The sequence below is a fragment of the Sphaerodactylus townsendi genome, linkage group LG01 (genome assembly GCF_021028975.2).
Source record: "Sphaerodactylus townsendi isolate TG3544 linkage group LG01, MPM_Stown_v2.3, whole genome shotgun sequence".
Taxonomy (NCBI): Eukaryota; Metazoa; Chordata; class Lepidosauria; order Squamata; family Sphaerodactylidae; genus Sphaerodactylus; species Sphaerodactylus townsendi.
In genome coordinates this window covers 60,206,228-60,225,840 of record NC_059425.1, presented here as the reverse complement: position 1 = coordinate 60,225,840, position 19,613 = coordinate 60,206,228, and the positions used below count along the sequence as shown (strand labels likewise).

Below are 19,613 nucleotides of genomic sequence, written 5' to 3'. Positions count from 1 at the left end.
AGACTGTTAGGCCTATGTTTCTCAGCTTACTGAGCTAGACAAAATGAAGAGAAAAATGAGAAATGCATATATATAGTCACTTCAAGTAGATAAAGTTAATAAAAAACAGCAAGATACCTCTAGATACCACAATTGCAACCTCTTCTTTTGATCCAAGTGACTACTCATCAGTCTACTAAACAGCAACTGTTATTCAAACACAGCTGACTAGGCAAGTGTCAAACTGCATTTCAGAGTTAACTTGAAGAGGACTCACATGCCAGCCCTAGGGTAGGGACACAGTGATCTTTTCTAACCCCAGGACTTCATGAAATCCATAGAACTAAGTCTCATGTGACCAGCCAGTGGGTGGTTGAGCTGCCACTGGAATTCAGTGTTCTAATTATATATATCACAACATTGTTCCAATAAGCATTTTTTTTCTTGTCTGCATCACTAAGCTTGAGATTCTCTGTAGAATTCCTCTTTTTTTAAAAGTGTAGAACATACTTCTTATTAAGGGGATGTTTGTAGATTCAGTAAAGAGACTGGCAGTACTAAGGTCTGAATTCTCTGTTCACAAGCCAGGTAGGGTTAATGAAGCCTTAATGCTTTGTTGAACATCTTAATCCCGACCTGGAAAGATCAGACTGCCTATCGGAAAGAATCCATTTTTATGCTAGCTTAGCCCTTGGCCTCGCTGGAGAAGAGCCTGCCAAATCCTGGCTGTTTTGTACCAATTCCTAAAAGAACTGGATTGTGATACGGACCATATAAAAAGCTTATAGGAGATGGTGCATTGCCAGCAAATTCCAAAGCATGTGATCTCTCCAGGTTAGGATTAAGATGCTTGACAAAGCATTTGTAAACACAAAGATGGAACTATGTTCCCCACTAAAACCGGAGAGGTTTGAAGTTTGGGTTTAATGGAGGAGGGTGGAGAGCTGGGTTCCCAATTCTTGTGCTATCACATGAGAAAAAGATGCTGGGTACGATGTGTCATGAAAGCACAGAAATGCAACAGCAAGAGCCAGGATGTGAGGGTGGAAGAAAGTATACAACAACATTATTCACCTAGAATTGGGAAGATTTTAAAAAAAAGATTAGGATCTTGCCCAGATGAAGTCATCCAAGAGAGAAAGGGAACATCTTACCCACATTTATTTATTACACCTATATGCTTCTCTTTTTCTAAGAATCTCTGAATGGCTTAAGTGTCGTTCCCAGGGGAATTCCCAGTTTAAGAGGCCAGACCTGCTTTGCTTCAACTATTGAACACTATCATGTGCTTTCAGACGATTCCCCAGTGTCATCCCAGATACATTCTAAATTTATGAAAAACAAACAGCAAGGAAACCAAATACATCTGCTCAGATTTTGTCACACAGCCTACAGAAACAGCAACCACTGAACTGTTAATTAAAGGCGGTACTGAGTTTCAAAAAGAAGGGTCCAGAAGGCAAACACATTGTGCCTCCCCACTCCCACCCCCTGACCATTAAGAATCAAGCACAAACTGATCCTGGTAATTAGACTGTACTTGAAATGAGCACACCATCATCAGCCCATTCTACTGCCAACGCTGCTACTTTTTCCTACACCCAAGTTCACCTGGTGATGGTGGTAGAAGCCGCCAAATTGTTGATACCCTAAAATATGGTTTCAGTGCTCCAGGTGTCCGAAACTGTAAGAAATTTTTCTTCTAGCATCAACCCCCAATGTTTCAACTAGGACCTGAGAAGGCTTGAGAACCACATCTTCTGGGTACATATGGCAATAGACCAGGGGTCTGCAACCTGCGGCTCTCCAGATGTTCATGGACCACAATTCCCATCAGCCCCTGCCACCATGGCCAATTGGCTAATGGGAATTGTGGTCCATGAACATCTGACCCCTGCAATACACAATGCTGGGGCAGAGTTCTAGAACACAACAGAGGTTGTTGCAACTGAGCCTTGTTTCTACTGGGCAAATCTACCTGAGGGGAGAAATTACATTACCAACATTGCTAGAAGTACAATGGGGCCAAACTTTGGAACAGGATTGCAAAAGTCAAAGCAAAACTTTGGAACAGGATTGCAAAAGTCAAAGCAAGATAAGCATCTTTGCTAAACATGAAAGAACAAAGGATCAGCTTTGATACAATATTAAAATCATTCAGTAGCACTAGATACGATTACAACCAGGAGAGGTGATCATAACCAGACTCACAGTACTAGGACCCCAGTTCCTGAACTGATTTGATGTTTCAAAGATCCCTCAAAGTCAGAAGTCAATTTTAGACCAGAAAGATAGCTAACTCAGTGTTCAGGGATTCTTCAGTGCATCTTGTTCACTTATTTAAAATTTATTAGTGATACTAACCAAAAGCATCTGAATCATTTCACAGAAGGACAAAAGGGCTTTGCTGTTTTCAACCTCAACGTGAAGAGCATTCCAGGAAACAGGCCAAAAGTGAGAGGGAGAGAGGGGAGAGAAACTTCAAGATCGTGATCACATGAGCAATTAAAGCTGCAGGTTTAGCGTGGAAGTTCCAAATAAAATAACTTGTGGCTATCTCCCTTCTGAAGTTCAATAAATCAGTACTAATCAGATTAGATATTCTGTATATCTATACATGATACATTTACAAGATCAAACACTATGTACCATAGGTTGATCCAAAGTACCCCTCCCCATACACAGTTTACACATTACTTTGTTTCAATCTTGCTTAGAATAAATATTCAGATGGAAAGGGATAAGGCAGCCCCAGAGCTTGAACTGAGCAAACCATGGTGTTTGTATCAATTGTAATGTCAGTTAAGTGACAGACAAAAACAGTTCAGAGCCATTTGTTCATTACAGCAGTGAAGCATCAACTATTTGATCATCTGATTTATTATTATTTTTTAAATTGAAACTTTCTACAATTTAGTCCTAATTTCCAAACTGGTAAACAAATTCTGAAAGTTACCCCATATTAGCTTGGATCTATCCATGCACAAGTGGAAACACAAATAGGCTTAGTGTAATACCTCTCGCTTAAGATCTTGTGCAGCACCTAGCACTTTCATCGCTATTTATTACAGTACCCAATATCTTGTGCAAATGGAAACCCAGGTGGTGGTATAACACATTTGACTTTGCAGCTACAACATTCTTCTCCTTGTGTTAGAACTCTAGCAGAAGCAGAAATTTTGCTCTGGATCCAACCCACTCGGTGGATTTAACCAGTTCCCCCACTTATGGGGGACCCAGAATGTAGAAAGGAGAGGGAAACAGGTGAGACTAAGCAAAAAAGATGACTGGATCCAAAGAATATCATCATATCATGTCCCATAACAGCAAATGGAAGTGCCAGAATATACATCTATTAGCAAGACAATCTACAGCAACAGCACAGAGATGAAAAATAAATCTGAGAATGAGAAACTACACATGCTTCACATTTGCAGAATCACACTTTAGACCACTGGATCTTATCCATACCTTTCAAAATAAATAATTATAGTGGCACACTTATCAATTTACACACACATGCTTTACATGCATAAGAGATTCTTCTACATCTTCCTCATTTTTAATTTGCATGAGCTGGTAAGGGACACTGTTAAAAGATCCAGAATTCAAGTCAAGAAGGCAAGAGCACAGAGAAATTTTTCCGCATCCCATTAGAGAAAAGACTGGAAAGTACTGCTGGATCAAAGCTAATCCTTGACATGATATCACCTCCTATGTGGCAAGTTAAGGGATCTTCCTCTCTCACTGCAAAGAAAAAGTGAACTGGTTTCTATAAGTCAGTATCTAGGAACTTCATGTACTGATTTCCAGGGTAGGTCTGGTATTTCTGCCATGTGTTGTTTTCAAAGTGCAGAACAGTAAATCTAAATGAATTGGAAAGGAAAAGTTGCAATGGGAATTTTGAGTCTATTTCTCTAGGGAATGCCCAGTGGAATGCTTTCAGAGTTCTTGTACTCAAATTTCCCATCTCTCATCCCTACATCACTTTAAAGAGTGCATTTGTACCCCGCCCCTGCCATGCAAAAAAGAGACATTTCACATGAGGAAGATGTGGGGGACCAGAGGTCGCAAGATCCTATTTGGAAATCAGCATTGTATGACTTGGAAGGAAGGGGGAAAAATATGGGAAAACAGCACAGTAGGATCAACAAGGATTACCTTGATAAACTGTTAATGATATGAAAGATAAAAGCCCTCAGATCAAGTTCAAAACAATTACGCCCAATGAACTACTTTGAATGTAGTAGACACAGTTGTTTAAACAGACCAGATATCTTCATGACAACCACACTGAAAAGAAAGGTTGTGGAGAATCCCTTCCAGATACACTGCTGTGTATGAGGTCACAATGATTTACTTCAGCAAGCAGGTGAAAGATCACAGCTGTCTCATCACAGTGACATCTTTCAACTTTTGGGAAGTGTTTTATATTATATTAATATTATATATTGTGTTTTATATTTTAAAAAATGTTATCCTTTGTTTGTAGCATTACAGTCAGTCTCACTGCCTCCGGACGATCCCATCACTTGTAGGCTTAGCTTAGGTTCTGTGGTGCATATGAGGACCCAGTAGATAAAAAGAACTTGGGTCACAAAACCAAGTGCCATAAGACTCTCAAGACAAGTGATTCATTCCATGCCATTCAACTCCAATTCTCACCATTCAAATGATAGCACCACTCAACAAAATGGTACTGTTAAATGGTACTTCAGAGGACACATCCTGCACTTCTAATCCTGACCATATGAAGGTCCATACTGTGGTACATACCACTATTGAGGGGACATAAATTGCATTACAACTAAATTGATTCTCAAATTAATGCTTTTGGTGACTGCTTGAGACAAAACATGTGAAGGTATCGATATGCTATAGTCAAAGAGATCTATAATTCATCACATAATTCTGAAGTTTGCTACAGAGCATTGGGAATCTATGCCATGCTAAAAGGATTGTTTACTTTTGTCTCTTTGTTCTAGGACACTTAACTCAGTAGGCTCTGTCATCAAGTGTAACCGACCCTGCAAGTTCTTTGTTTGCTGATGTTTTGGATAGTCCTGATTCTGTTGGCTGAACTATGGAACCTTCAAGCAAAGGGCAAGCCCTCTGATAGATAGGTCTCAGGGGCAACCATATGTGCCAGTCTGTTGCTTTTGGTCAAACACATGCTCAATATTTTCTTACTCAATATTTTCTTTCTCAATGTTGGGCTTGCCAGAATAAAACTCTCTAAAAGAAGATATTGTTATCTACTTAAAGTAGGACAGAATTTTAAAATCTGTAGGCTAGTCTTTTCCCTTCTTGGAGCACAGTGTACTCTTCTGTGTATAAACTCTGGATTTCAGTCTACGATTCTGCCATCAGATCTACTTCCTGTACACGGGATTGGGGTGGAGGAAAAGACTGTGAGGAGGGAAGGGGCTGCAGCTCAGTGCCAGAGCATCTGCTCGACATGCAGAAGATCACAAGTTCAATCCCTGGCATCTTACATTTTTTAAAAGGGTCAGGTAGTAGGTGGTACAGAAGACTTCCATCTGAGACCTTGCAGAGCTGCTGCCATTCCAGGTAGCCAATACTGACCATGATGGATCAATGGTCTGATTCAGTATAAAACAGCTTCAAGTGTTCATATGTGTTCTTAGAAGGCAGTACCTGTTTCTGCTTCTCTGACAATCTTTTCTCTCAACCTGTCACAGTCTAGTATCATAGCCTTCAGTATTAATACAAATAATAAACAAGGGGTCCCAACCTTCCTGAGACTGCAAGTAGGAATTCTGACACAGGATTGCTGGTGCAACAACAAAATGGCTGCCACAAGAGGTGGGGCCAATCATAAAATGTCAGGGAATGAGGTTTTGTATAACTCTAATAATAACTCTCCAATGTTTTAAGCATAATCTGTTTAACAGGATGTCTTTTAATCTGCACAGCCAATCAAATATCCATTAGCCAATGAGAAGTTCCCCTGGGCAAAGATCCCACCTGGCCCCACTCAGTTTCTAAAGACAATTAGTGGGCACCAGAAAAGGTGTCAAGTGGTGCCAAGGTGCCCATGGGCACCACGTTGGGGATCTTTTAGTAAACAGTACCTGTACCATTGCAAAAAAGCAATGCTGAAGATATTAATGCTAACTTTTCTGTACATGGTTCCACTCTAAGTTTATATGCATTAACAGCTTTTGTTGATTCCTTATTACAAAATATACACAGTTATGACAGCAAAAGTTAACATCAATGTTCCAGAAATACCTATTAAAAAATGCGTTCAGTGATAAAATTCATGGAATGGCTCCAGGTTCGATTTTCTGCTATGAGAAAATATGCTTCCACCCAGCAGAGGCAGTTTTCACCAGTCTTTTCTTCCTTCCACAGATTTCCAGACTGTGCCTGGAGGTGTTAGAATGGACCTCCACTTGTGACTCTTTGGCTCCATCCTGCTCGGTGCTCATGAATATTCTGATAGCTGAACAGAAATTATTTCTCACAAAGTGAATGGTAGGACTGCAACAAAACTAGGCCAACTCTGACTCAGAGAACTGCAGTGAAAGGAGTAGTTTCTGAAGAATAGGAATGGATTATAACTGATTCCTTATTACAGAATAATAAGGTGCAATAAATAGAAACTAAAGAACAAGAGGAACGAAAGATCTACACGTTACAGAAAGAGCAGATTATCTGAAATGGCATCTAAAATCCAGATTGCATGCCATCCTCTGGCCTTTTATGTCAGGCAAAAAGAAAACAAGATGTCACTTTCGAAAAGCCGACTGGAATTTCTGACATTAAAAAAACTCTGTTGCTAGTGGAAAACTACTATTGTAATACCAGTTATTGTTCTTTCAGTCTTTGAAATGAAGCAAGCTGGATAGATTTAGGAAGAAATTAAACACTTGGCGACAGTCTCCATTGCTCTTATTACCCAACAAATTTTTAAAATACTTTTATCATTCACTTGCATGAAATTCAGAGGGTTGTTCAAGCCACGGAGTGTTTCAGCATGCTTCCCAAAAGTTCACTAAACAAAGAACACATGACAAACTGTTGTCCTCCAACTGATTAAAGTATGTTCTTGCTGGCACAGGAAAGCACTTAGTTAATTCCAATGGCTTGGGGCCAACAGGAATTCCACCCACTACCAAGCACAAAGTTCAAGCATGAACACAAATATGTACTATAAAACATGAAGCTTCTGAAATCTTAGAATCTCAGGTTCTTGGTTCTGCTCCCTTTAAAATCTGACTGATCCAACATCTTTATCCTCATACAACTTTTAAATATATTGCTCTGAAAGGAATTTAGTGTCAGCAACAAGCCTGCAGCTATGCTTGAACGCAGGTAATGAAAAGAAAAACAGCTCCAACCTCAGCTTGCAGTGAAAACAAACAAGTCAATGTAACGGTTGGATGAATGACCTATAATCCACGTACCCATAACCAAAGATGTGTGACCATGACAACGGATATGGTGTTTGATCTGGCTGTGCAAACAACAGTGAAGGACCAGCACCATACCCGGCACTCCTTGAAAGGAGCAAAAGAGACAGATACTAGAGCACAGGAACAGTGGCATGGATTTGGAAGAGCTACTTTACAAATTCCATCAGCAGACTTCTCCCTTTTTCCCCTCTCAACCAACAATGGGCTTCAAGGATTCCTACAATTAAAGACACAAGGGCTGGGTTGATCCTAGGTATGGCGCCTTCCTCTTGCAGAACTTCCTTTGCACTACCAAAGTGGAGCCTGGAGGATCCAACACCATGTCATGACTGAACTAACCTAGCAAAAAGGTATGAAGGGAAACCAAGAAAGGAAAGTACATCTAGCACAGTTCATAATATCAAACAATGCTCCTTCTTTAAGGTTCACAGCAGTGCAACCAGGAGTCTGTCGAAAACAGAAATCTGGTGACAACAACTATACATAAAGTATTTGGGTATGTCGCCTCTGAAATCTCATTTAACATTAATAAGAGGCAACTCTTGGCACAAAAATCAAATTATTTGATGGTATTTGCTGATCTGGACAATGGATTAAGCTGCTTCAAATTCATTACACATAGGATTGTTCAACTCTCACTTAAAGCCAGCTCTCACAATATTTTTTCAGTATGTCCAACAATCCAAAACACTGTTTTTTGAACTTGTGAAACAAGAGTGCAACTTGAAATTGCTGCAGACCTATACCTGCGATTGCCTGATTGCTTATGGTTCTCTGCATACCCAAGGACAGAAACGCTCTTGTGTGAACCAGAACAAATGAAAAAGGCAAAGTTCCAATTACACAATAATTTCAGGCCAAGGTAGCAAAATTACACAGTTGTGCACAATGAATGGCTCACTTTAATCATGCTGGAAAAAGTGCTACAGAAAAATAAGACCCACCTGCTTGCTCTTCACAGACTTCCTAACCGTATTTTGGTCCATTTCTGTTCCTTCCATCCCTCTCAGTACATTAATAAAGTCTCTCTTTGAAACAGATGATATCAATTTGGCCCGTTTTCTGTCGGAACTCCCGGTCTCTTTTGCCTTCTCTTCAACGTTTCTTTGGTGCTTCCGGACAGCATTAAATAATTGGACTACTCCCCTGGGAATTCAGAAGAAAAGGTTAGGCATACAAGTATTATTGCTGAAACATTATTGCTGAAACCAAGGTAGGGCAGGCCTGAGCATTTATGGCACAATAGTTTACTTGCTACAGGGTGTCAGGCATACTGTGAGTCACAGGAGAAATGAAGGTCTGTACAAAGTAAATGACCAGCACAAAAAAGTGTTATTCAAAAGCTTCAGGGATTCAAATCTGTCTAATCAACAGATTTTTCACAGATGTTCAGAGAATTTAGTGATACAAACAACTCTGGATTAGACTGAAAAATCTGCAAGTATTGCTCCACTCACAAAAGGGAAACTTCCCTCCTGCTGCTGCAGTCCCAAAAACAGCCCCTCCCCACAGGGGTCAGGGGCTATCAGAAACAGCACTGGGTATGGGGTGTAAGTGTGCAGTGGGAGGGGGGGGGAAAGAAGGATTAATTAAAAATCCCACCCTCCATAAACTATCAGAAGAAAGCAATCAAGATTCAACCCACTGTGTCCTGTTCTCACCCAGGCACAAGAGATAACTATGACCTCGATTTGTGAAGGACATTATAAAACCCATCTTACATAGCACCACAGTTTGCGTTTAAGCACTGTGGTGATAAATTATGGGATAAACTTCAATTGCTTCTCTGAGAAGGAAGCCTGTAATAATGACAATGGAGCAGCACTATTCCAAAAGTGTTGACAGGAAGTCCTTATAAAAACATGGGAAATGATCATAGATGTTCTCTACAATGATGCCAAGACTGTCTTCTAAAAATGAGGGTCTTCATCATTAGACAAACACTAACTATGAGAGACTCTGGATCCAACCCAGATGGTACAAACAAGCTTAGCTCCTCAGAACCACATAAGCAAAAGGAAGGCAGCCCAATCCAGAGCCCCGGGCAGGTGCTGCTGCACTGCCCCGCTGCTTCCAGAGCCCTTTCTGGTGGCACAGGGAGGGAGAGAAAAACAAAAACACTCCCACTTATGTGTTTCAATGGTTTTATGTGTGTTTTATGCTCAGTGTTTTTTTAAAGAAGGAAATTAATAAAAAGTATTATGTAAAAAAAAAAACAACCACTCCCACTTCCAGAAAGCCCAGCCACAAACCCCAGATGGAAGCTGATTAAGCTCAGCTCCACTCCTGAGTCTGCCCCCAGAAGACCCCCAGTCACACCGCTGAAACATCCTGCACCAACGGGGCTGGGACATGGCAGGGGCTTCCAGGACCAGGTGCTAGGGAGACATGTGGCTCCTAGATGTCCAGCTGCCTCCACCAGTGCATTTTCCCCTTGCGCCGGCAGGGTGGCCTCCTGCGCTGGCACAAGGTTGTGCCAGCTCAAGAGATGAATCCGCTTCCCCATCCTAAATCGGGCTCTTAATGAGTTACTGTCATGTATTCAGTAAATAGGAAACTGACGGGTCAGCCGTGAGAGAAAATACAAGCAGCTCTATGACTCTCCCCGCCCATCAATGGACCTGAGCTAACTTATTCCCCTCTCTCCTTGACTGGAAAAAGTCAACACTGGCTGCAACCTGTCTCTTTAGTCCAGACACATATTGCATCTACCGCAAAGATAGTAAACACTATTCCCTCTTGACCTCACCGATGAAGTCTGCAAATGGACAGGCAGCCGCAACCACCTCCATCACTACAGCCGCCTTTCCCACATAACTAGAGATACTGCTTCTGCTATCTCTGTGTAAGCAGGTGAGTTGTATTAAAGTTCCTCCAAATGACCCAAGTGCATGGTCACATGGAGAAAGTAAGTGTCAACCGTTTGTGTGAACCATCCCTTAGATCAGGGGTAGGGAACCTTTAACACTCAAAGAGCCATTTGGACCTGTTTTCCACGGGAAAAGAAAACACTTGGAGCTGCAAATAATTTTTGACATTTAAAATAAAGATAACACTATATATATAGGGTTTTTTTTTTAACCTTTTACTCCGCTCATTCTGAGAAGCGCATGGATGCGCCCGCCCTGCTGCCTGCAGGGCGGGCAAGGATGAAGCCGGCGGCTTGGCCACGCTGGCCGCCGGGAAAGTGCCCGCCCCGCTCCAACGGGGCGGGCCAGAGGGGATGCCTGCGGTGCGGCCCAGCCGACCGTGGGCAGTTGGTGCGCCCGCCCTGCTGCCTGCAGGGCGGGCAAGGATGGTGCTGGCGGCTCGGTTCGTGGAGCCACAGTTCAAGGGCAGAAGAGCCGCATGTGGCTCTCGAGCCGCAGGTTCCCTACCCCTACCTTAGATAGCCAACAAAATTGAACAAAATCTAGTGATTCCTGTACTAGGTTATGGCACATACTGGAAAAGCAAGTCAATTACTCACCACACCAACCTAAGCAAAGGTCAGATAACCTTTTAAACAGCATCTACAGAGGTAAAGATGTCAAAACATGCCCATGGATATGATCAAGAGAGCACATTGGCAAGCTATGAGACTAGAGACATGTGGTTAATACAAGATGGTAGGGAATGCATTTTAGAGAAATACAAGGAATGGGAGAAGTGATTGATCTGTATATTTTGGAAGTATGGAATTAACAAACCGATGAGCTCAGGCATAGAATACCTGCTGGGTGAACACTTAACACGTTATGCTCTCATCTAAATTTTATGTTTTAAAAGACTTCTGAAATCTTTTGTTGAACCCGATACTGTACAAGACAGAACCAAGTATAAATCATTTGACTCCCACGAGACACTTCTTAAGCATTCTATTTGATTAGAAGCAGATTACTCAGGCATGTCTTTAGATCAGTTTTCAAAAGCACAAACACTCTCTCTTACCTCGTGGCAATTCTCTGAAGGTCTCTCTCTGCTTCTCTGTCTTTGACAACATCTGGCTTCACTCTGCACATCTCTTCCCACTCCCGCTTTTTATCAAGCTGCATCATAAACATTATTATGGGAAGGAACATTAGGCATTTTAAAAATGTGGCACATCCATATGGGATGTGTGGTAAGAAAGCAAAATGGATAGATCATTTAGGAGACCATTAGGTTAAAAAAAATGGGAGAACGTACAGATATTTCAAATTATTATTTTGACAGGGCTGGACAACATATCAATAGGGTAAATTCTCACAGCACAGACTCTCCAGTTACACCACTCTGACTGTGTGAGGGCCAACGTACCTAGAAAATAGGGGTATGAAGCCCCACCCTGAAGGGCTGGCGTACAGCAGGCCAAAGGGAGAAGGCCTTAGCAACAGCCAGAAAAAGAGAAAAAGGCTCCACAAGTAGAGAACCCACCTGATTGGGTGGAAAAGGTCCAATGGCGTTTGGCAAAAGCTAGGGGGAGCTAGTGTGATTACAGCACTGAGAGTGGAGTCAGTGCTGATTGGAGTCTGTCAGAGAGCAGAGCAGAGTTGGGCAGTCTGTCAGCTCTGACAAGAAAAGGATTCTGACTCAAGCTGAGGAAGCTTGAGGGAGTGTGTGGAAGGCCCTGAGTCTTGGTGGAGTGTGAACCGCCGCTCAGATGCCTGGCAGCTAGCCTGCCCAGACATAGTCTGTCCGTCCCCTGTTCTAAACCCAGTCACCAGAAGTCCAGTCCGAAAGGGGGCATTTTAGGCCTGAGTAGGGGACTGATAGGGTAGGTGGCTAGTGTGTGCCAGTCCTACCAGACTTAGACTTGGGGTATATGAACGAGAAAGGGGTGTGTGGAACAGAGACCATCTAGTGTCTGTGAGGTAACATCTCAAGAAATAAGTTTTCCTTCTGTAACCGACAAGCTTTTGAAACCTCTCAAATCACCTGAGAAGCCTCTCTGTCAAGCCATAAATAAACATTTTCAGTTTTGTTCATTTAAAATCTGTTCCAGTGTTTCTTTCTGTCAGTGTCTGTGTTCCCCAGTCAGGGTGGTGTCCCTTTTACGTTACACCTGGTCTTATCAGAACTTAGAAACCAAGAAGGATCAGCCCAAGTTAGAATTTGGATAGGAGACCACCAAGGAATACCAAAGTTGCTTTGCAGAGGAAGGCAATGGCAAACCATCTCTCTTGCCTTGAAAACACATAAGGGGTTGCCAAAAGTTGGCTGTGACTTAACAATGCTTAACTCACACAGTGACAAACCACATCTACTGAATATGCAATAACTTTGAAAAATTATATAAACCATTTAATCAAATGTGATTTGCAACCAATTATTTTTTTACATGAAGTTCAAAGTATAACACATTAGTTTTCATTTCATCTGAAAGCTGAAACAAAAGCAGTTTTATGCACTTCTTAAAAGAACAGAGTGGAAACTGAAACTTGTTTTAGTCCTCTTAGTGCAAATTCTGCATTACACACACAGTCTCTTCTGTGACATTAGAGGGGATTCTTATCTTCATAATCGAGGCAGACTGTGATGAATTCATGTGTTTATAACTACACTCTGGCCTGTGATCAAACAACCAACCCTCTTCTACTTTTCCCTCAGCATGGAACCACTGACAGTGAGGCTGTTTTACATTTATCTCATGAAGAACAAATCAGTTCACAGCCTAACAACCCACCACCAATTTGAGGTATCCTACATATTTATTTCCTAAAAACAGATCTAGAAAGCAAACTACAACTGATGAGATTGCGACCTTGTACAATTAGATCTGAATGCTGGACGTAATAGGGGCACCTAAGTAGTTATGTCAGTCTGATAATACAAACTGCTATTGAAATAAGACACTGAAATCTGCATAAAGTTCTCAAGAATGGAATGGACATGACTCCCCAAAACTGTGCTTTTCTCTTTCATGCTCCTAATCCACCTCTCAAACTCCACTTTTCCTCTCACATACATCTTGCCTAAGGCAGTCCCCCAAGCAGTTTTTACTCTGGAACCAGTCCTGCCAATCAAATGCCATTACAGCTCAGAACAAAAAATGAGCGTTTTACAAACCAGATAAACTTTTAACCTCACAAAGATTTCTACACCTTTGGGTGTAGGAATGGGAACTGGTTGGTTTTCTCTATTTTAAAGTTGATTTTATGCAGCCAGGGTAGGCAGGGTATAAGTTTAATAAAACAAATAAAACAAACAAGAACAGGCCTTCTCCAAGTTAAAATTACTTTGCCAACCAAATTATGTTTGGAAAAATCAATGTTTAGATCAAATAACCTGCTAAATCTTTGTTACAGATAAAAGATGGGAAGACACAAACAAAACACCAGAGAATTCTAACTAGATTCACTAAACCAGATTCATGGTAGCTTATTTGGATTGTGGATCAGACAGTTCATATTATACCATGCTGTTGTACTAGTATGCAGTATTATTTAAAAAGAAGTACAAGGTATACATTTTAGCTTTACCTATCCTAGTAGTTAGAAGAAACCATCAATAAGATGAAAAACAGCTGTTGCTCACCAAAGATATAGATATTATATTCATCAAACATATATGAAACTCTAAAAAATTATTTTCCAAAAAAGTCTACTTCCCAGTACTTTATACTTACTAATACAGGCATGTCAAACATAAGCCCCTGCAATGGTCCAAAGAAACGACCACTAAAAGTCCTCCCTCTGCCCCCCACCAATTATGTGGTATGCTGCATCTCTGTCACACTCCACAAACACAACTGACACATCTTCCGGGCTGAAATCATTCAACTTTGCCAGGACCTGATACACCAACACCTACTGCTGAGTTGCAGTCAGGATAAAGGAACCCATTTTCCTGTTTTCACATTCACATGCATCTGTGAAGGCAGCAACTGGACTCCACAGAAACAATCCGGGTTGCTGTTGTGCCTTTGCATGGAGACGTGTCTTTTTTAAATTACTTCCCACCCACGCATAGCTATGTAGGTGTGCACAAATGAACCCCCACAGCCAGGCTGATGTCTCACGATATGATCATCTGCGTAGCTATGCAGATGTAAACCACAAAAGAAAAAAAGAAAAAGGGAGTCAAATAAAGCAGCTTCTGCTTGGCCATTCGCTTGCAAGCAGCTGCAACCCAAGATTTTTGGAAAGACCCGCAAATAGTGAGATTCTTTTTTAAAAACTGTTTAGGGGAAATAGCACAGGGCAGACTCATTTTAGGGGTGGGATCTGTGCGAAGTTCCCCCCAAAAATAGGAGTTTTACCAACCTACATCCGTGTTTAATAACCCATGAGGAGGGGGGTCACAGTGGCAATTATTAATGGCTAATTTCTGATTTAATAGCTAGCTTTGGGAATATAGAAATGATTGCCCTTGCAGTCTCTAGCACACAGCAAGAACAATGCAGGCACACTTAAAATCTTTTGACTGTCTTAGTCAGTTGGGACATGTTTAAGAACAGATAATCTGTCAGAGTCTACAGCAACAATTTTGAATGTTCTTCTATTTTAATGTCCAATTGAGGTAGAACTGATAGGTAGATGCTGAATTCAGATGACATGCACATTTTTGATGAACAATTTAAGTTTAGTGCCAGGGCAGCTACTGGGTTTACCAGGCTCTTCGGCTAATTTGATTCTAGCTCTCCTGCACAAAGAGAACGTGGTTAATGATACAGTGATTGGGTCACTCCTACCCCACCACGGTACTCCTGCACCTACCACAAGCTCCCTGGCAACAAGAGACCTTTTCTAATCAGTGCCCCAAACATCTACAATCAGGGTGTTCAGAACAATAATAGAATTGGCATCAGGGAGGAAGGACTCCACTCACTCAAAGGAGGAACAATGCCTCCCTCAGGTGCAACTTACCCCTCATCTCTATAGCAATAAGACCCACGAAAGAGATGATTGGTGAAGGTGTCAAGCACAACCAACTTATTGTGACCTGCAGAGTTTTCAAGACAGGAGACTTTCAGAGGTGGTTTACCATTGCCTGCCTCTACACATCCCTTGGTGGTCTCCCATCCAACTATTAATCAGGGCTGATCACGCAAAACTTCCAAGATCTGACAAGATCATGCTAGCCTGGGCTATCCAGGTCGGGGCTTGCAATTGTTACATTGGGCCTATCTTCTCACCTGCTTCCTCTTTTCCAACCTTTTCTGTTTTTCTCTCTCTCGTTCCTTATCTCGTTCTTTGTTTTTAACCAAGATGGTGTGTTTATTCTTGGGAACTGTTTTGTGAAGCACTTTAGCCATGGCATCAGCCCAGCCGGTGTTTGCTGCATCTTTGGATTTAGTTGCAATTTTATCTTTGTCTTCCAGGATTGCAGGCTCATTCTCCTCTTCACCTTCCAACTCTTCAGCCCCAGAAGAAAAGCTGTCATCCAGAAGGCCTGAGCTTTGTTCAGAGCCTGAAAACAAGGAGACAGGATATAAAGTTCTCTGCTAAGTGTGACCCATCAATTACAGAGAAGAAAAGGTTGTATCAGAGCACAAAAGTCACTGGAGTTCAGGATCAACCACCATTTCCTCATATAACTAATTATTCCTTTAATATGCCTAAGCAAGACAGGGCAGTATTTTCATGAATTTACGAGAAAGTGTATTGTGAAAACAAACCCTCCCCTGAATAATGATTTCAGAAGCCATTAAAGAGAAAAAATGAGCCTTAGTCATTTATTATACAATTAATAAATGCTTGGGTGTAGGACACATTTTTGAAAAAATGCTTCCCTGGTATTTTATAACAAAAAATGGATTCTTTAAAAACCTGCAATACTGACATCTAGTGTTGAAATCCCCAAAGCAATGTAGGTTAAAAAAATGAGCATAATAGGACATACTCTGAATAAGCATGTACACACACACGCCAAGCTGAATATTGATCTTGTTTGACAACAGGCCATCTGACAAACAGTGCAATCCTAAGCAGAGTTACATCTCTTTTAAAGCCGCTGAAGGCTTAGAAGGGGTCTAGTTCTGTTGCACTGTAAGGCTCTCAATATTGCACTGTAAGGCTGATTGCACTGTAAGGCTCTCAATAACACTCAATAACACTCCTCCTACACAAAGAAAATAAATCCTCACTCTGTTAATTAACTATCCCTCGTGATGTCTCTTACAGCAAAACAGCTGGAATTTGGCAGGCATCTAGAATTTGTGTGATGCTGTTTAAGGCGATGCCAGGTTCAGCTGTAAAGAAACTGAACACTTTTACAGTGCCCAGCTATACAAAGGAGGAGCGGAAGCCACAAGATTTAAATTAGAGGACCACCATAAGATCTAACACAAATGTTGAGTTAATCACCATATATGTGGACATCCAGGTGATTTTATAGGAGCACTTTCCACAAAGGAAATTTATAGAATACAAAACCTCCCTAAACCCTCACTCAAGACTAAACCGGCTGAACATAAGCAACTGTGCAAAAGGGAATGTAATATTGGAAAATCTTTTTCTTTAATATAGCCTTCCTCTCTATAGCTGTCTCATAACTTAAGATACAACAACAAAACAGTTTCAGAGGATAGTCATGTTGGTCTGCAATAGAAAAGTTAAATTAAAAGTCTAGCAGTACCTTAGAGGCCAACAACCCTTTTGAGATATTTAATTCTTTTGCATTCTGACTTTCTCCCAAAGGGGGTCTAAAAGAGGCTTTCCCCAAAAAATGTTTTATCCTCACAACAACCCCATGAGGTAGGTTAGATTGGTAGAGTGTGACCAGGTCAACCAGTGAGCTTCCATGGCACAAGTGGAGATTCAAATCACTCCAACACACTAGCTCACAGATACATAGTAGAGCTGCTGTGAGTCTTGAAAACTCATAATCCTCCCCCCCCCCATCTATTTGGTGTTTAAAGTGCTATATTACTTTTTTAAAAAATCTAAATGCTTTAGTTAATACGAAGGACACTAATTTCTGGAGGAATCACCACATCCACAGAACAAAGATATGATCTCACCAAACAAGGAATCAAGGAGTGTTCTTATGTTCGCCCCCCCCCCACGCGCCACTGCCCCCAATTCCTTTATAAACAAAATGTATGTCTCACCTTTCTGCTCAATCAAGGTTACCGAGGTGGCTAACAACGACAAGTAGAGCTAAAAATACATATATAAAGCGCAAGACAGCAAACTATAACAAAAGATTAAAAGAGACTAAACAGTCCCTTTCTCCTGATCCCACTGCGGCTGCTTCTGTTCTGAAAAAGAAATCGGCAGTGGAGGAAAGCCTCTATTAAAGAAAATTGGGTTTGGTTTTTAAATTGTGGATCCCCAGGAAAGCTGAGAAAGGGCAACATCGATGAAAGCACGGATGGTCGTGGAACAACTGATGTGGTACTGAGAACAGAAATCAAACTAATAAGCTACAGGAAGAAGTGAGCGAGATTTAACAATCTGGAAGAGAACAGCTCAAGAAGCACGAATATAGATATTATCCAAACAACGCAGAATACGAGAGAAGGGGGGGGGGGAGTAGAAGGCACGCCAGCACACCCGGTACACTCCTTTCTCCCCATCCCAGGCTCAGAGGGAAAAGATCCTGCTTCCCTACCCAGCGAGGCACGGCGTTATTCTTCAGTACCCCACCCCCGCCACTCGCTCGCTTCCCAGTGCCGACAGAAGCCATTACCACAATCACTTTCTGCGGCGGCAGCTTCTTCTTCAACACGTGGGCCTACCATGGCGGCCGCCATCTTGTGACTATGTGCGTTCAGTGAAACGGTCCGAAGGAGGCGCGCAGCCTCCAAAGCTACGCATAAACGTTCCGGTGACTCAAAGTGGCTCCGAGGGAAAAAAACAGGAGAAAGAGACCAGGTGCTTGGGCTTATCCTGGTGGCTGGCAAGGCAACCAGGCGTCACAGACCGAGAGAAACTGCAGAGTGTACTTCCTACGTACGTTATCTGGGAACAGATTCCATTTGATGCCATGGGATGGGGAAATGTAATCCTATGCAAAGTTCCTACATTCTGTCGAAACAATTGGATTTAGGGTGGTGTAATTTTTCACAACTTTTTACAGAATTAGTTTTGAGTAAACATGCAAAGTTACACTGTATGTTCATTAGAGTGTGATTGCCGTGACAGCTGTGGTCGATATTCTCTGTGCTTGTATTGTACACTGGAGCTTTGCATAGAAATGTCATTGCGTGTCTTTCCTGAATACATTTCATAATTTTGGAGCTCCTATGTTGACGATCTTATAGAGTGATCATATACAAATAAAACTGTAGCGCACTTTGGGTTCAAAGTCAAGGTGCTGGGTAACCAATCTAATACGGATATCTGGAAGTAGAGCGGCTCCCAGTTTCAGAATTAACTTCCCACCACTCATACGTTGGCGTTCAAATGACAACCGGAAGTGAGGCTTGTATACTCGCTTTTTCTAATTCTAAGACTGGAAGACCGGGCGAGTTTTTTGTCCCTAGAGAGCATAATTCTAAACCCAGAAGTGCTTCTGCGACTCAGTCTTGTGTAGGAATGGAGTTCGGAAGCTGCGATGTTGTTCATGTTTACTTAGGCGTAGCCCTAAGGAAGCATTTGGATGCATAGAAATTGACTGCAAGTGTTGAAAGATATTGCGACACACCTGCGATATCTTTTAGTTGCTGGCAGAAATAAATTGGCTCGTTCAGCCTTGTCTTAATTGATGCCTTGGTGGGAAACACTGTACTTGTTGAATTAGTACATATAAATGTATTTATTTTTTTAAAGCCAAATTAAACACAAAGGGAATGGACATAATGTGATCTAAGGAAAATTGCTGTGTTCAGATGCACTGCCTTTATTTTACATGCTCCTTCCACTTCAGTGGGATTTTAAAAAAATCAGGACATGATGCTGCCAAAGTAAGGGGGTTGGGAGTTGGTGAGGATTTGAAATTTAAAGCCTAACAACTAGCCTTGTGAATGGGCTTTAAGTGTGTAAATATTTTTTTAAAAATTCCCTGTAGCCTTACATGGGCCATGAGGAAAGCTGAAAAAAGTTGAAAAGTTTTTTGGCTCTATCCAGATAGCCAGGAAGGGAAGGTCAACTACAAGAAAGCCAGAAAACGTTTTCTTTCAGTGGTCTAACCATAGAATCCTACTGAGCAACCTCTCAGGCATTTGGTCTAAGGGGTACCATATTATGATGACATTATTCTGGTCTGGGGGATTGGTCTCTGAAGGTAGCACTGTGAGATTCCTGCTGAGCCTCATGACTATTACCTATGGGGTGCTGCAGGTTTCCA

General features: G+C 41.7%; 1 protein-coding gene and 1 long non-coding RNA gene across 2 annotated transcripts in view; one reads left to right on the top strand and one right to left on the bottom strand.

Annotated features, from left to right (window-relative positions):
- Positions 1-5,223, top strand: part of LOC125432587 — a 53,948-nt gene extending 48,725 nt beyond the window's left edge. Inside the window, exon 2 of the long non-coding RNA XR_007244502.1 lies at positions 4,965-5,223. This is a non-coding gene — a long non-coding RNA (uncharacterized LOC125432587). The remainder of the gene's footprint in view (positions 1-4,964) is intronic.
- RRP15 (ribosomal RNA processing 15 homolog) overlaps positions 1-18,151 on the bottom strand; it is a 30,993-nt gene extending 12,842 nt beyond the window's left edge. Inside the window, exons 1-4 of the mRNA XM_048496110.1 lie at positions 18,015-18,151; positions 15,517-15,791; positions 11,352-11,449; positions 8,366-8,567 (exon numbers count right to left, since the gene is read on the bottom strand). Of these exons, the coding sequence (XP_048352067.1) occupies positions 8,366-8,567; positions 11,352-11,449; positions 15,517-15,791; positions 18,015-18,078 (639 nt within the window). The 5' untranslated portion in view covers positions 18,079-18,151. The remainder of the gene's footprint in view (positions 1-8,365; positions 8,568-11,351; positions 11,450-15,516; positions 15,792-18,014) is intronic.
- Positions 18,152-19,613: the final 1,462 nt, after the last annotated feature.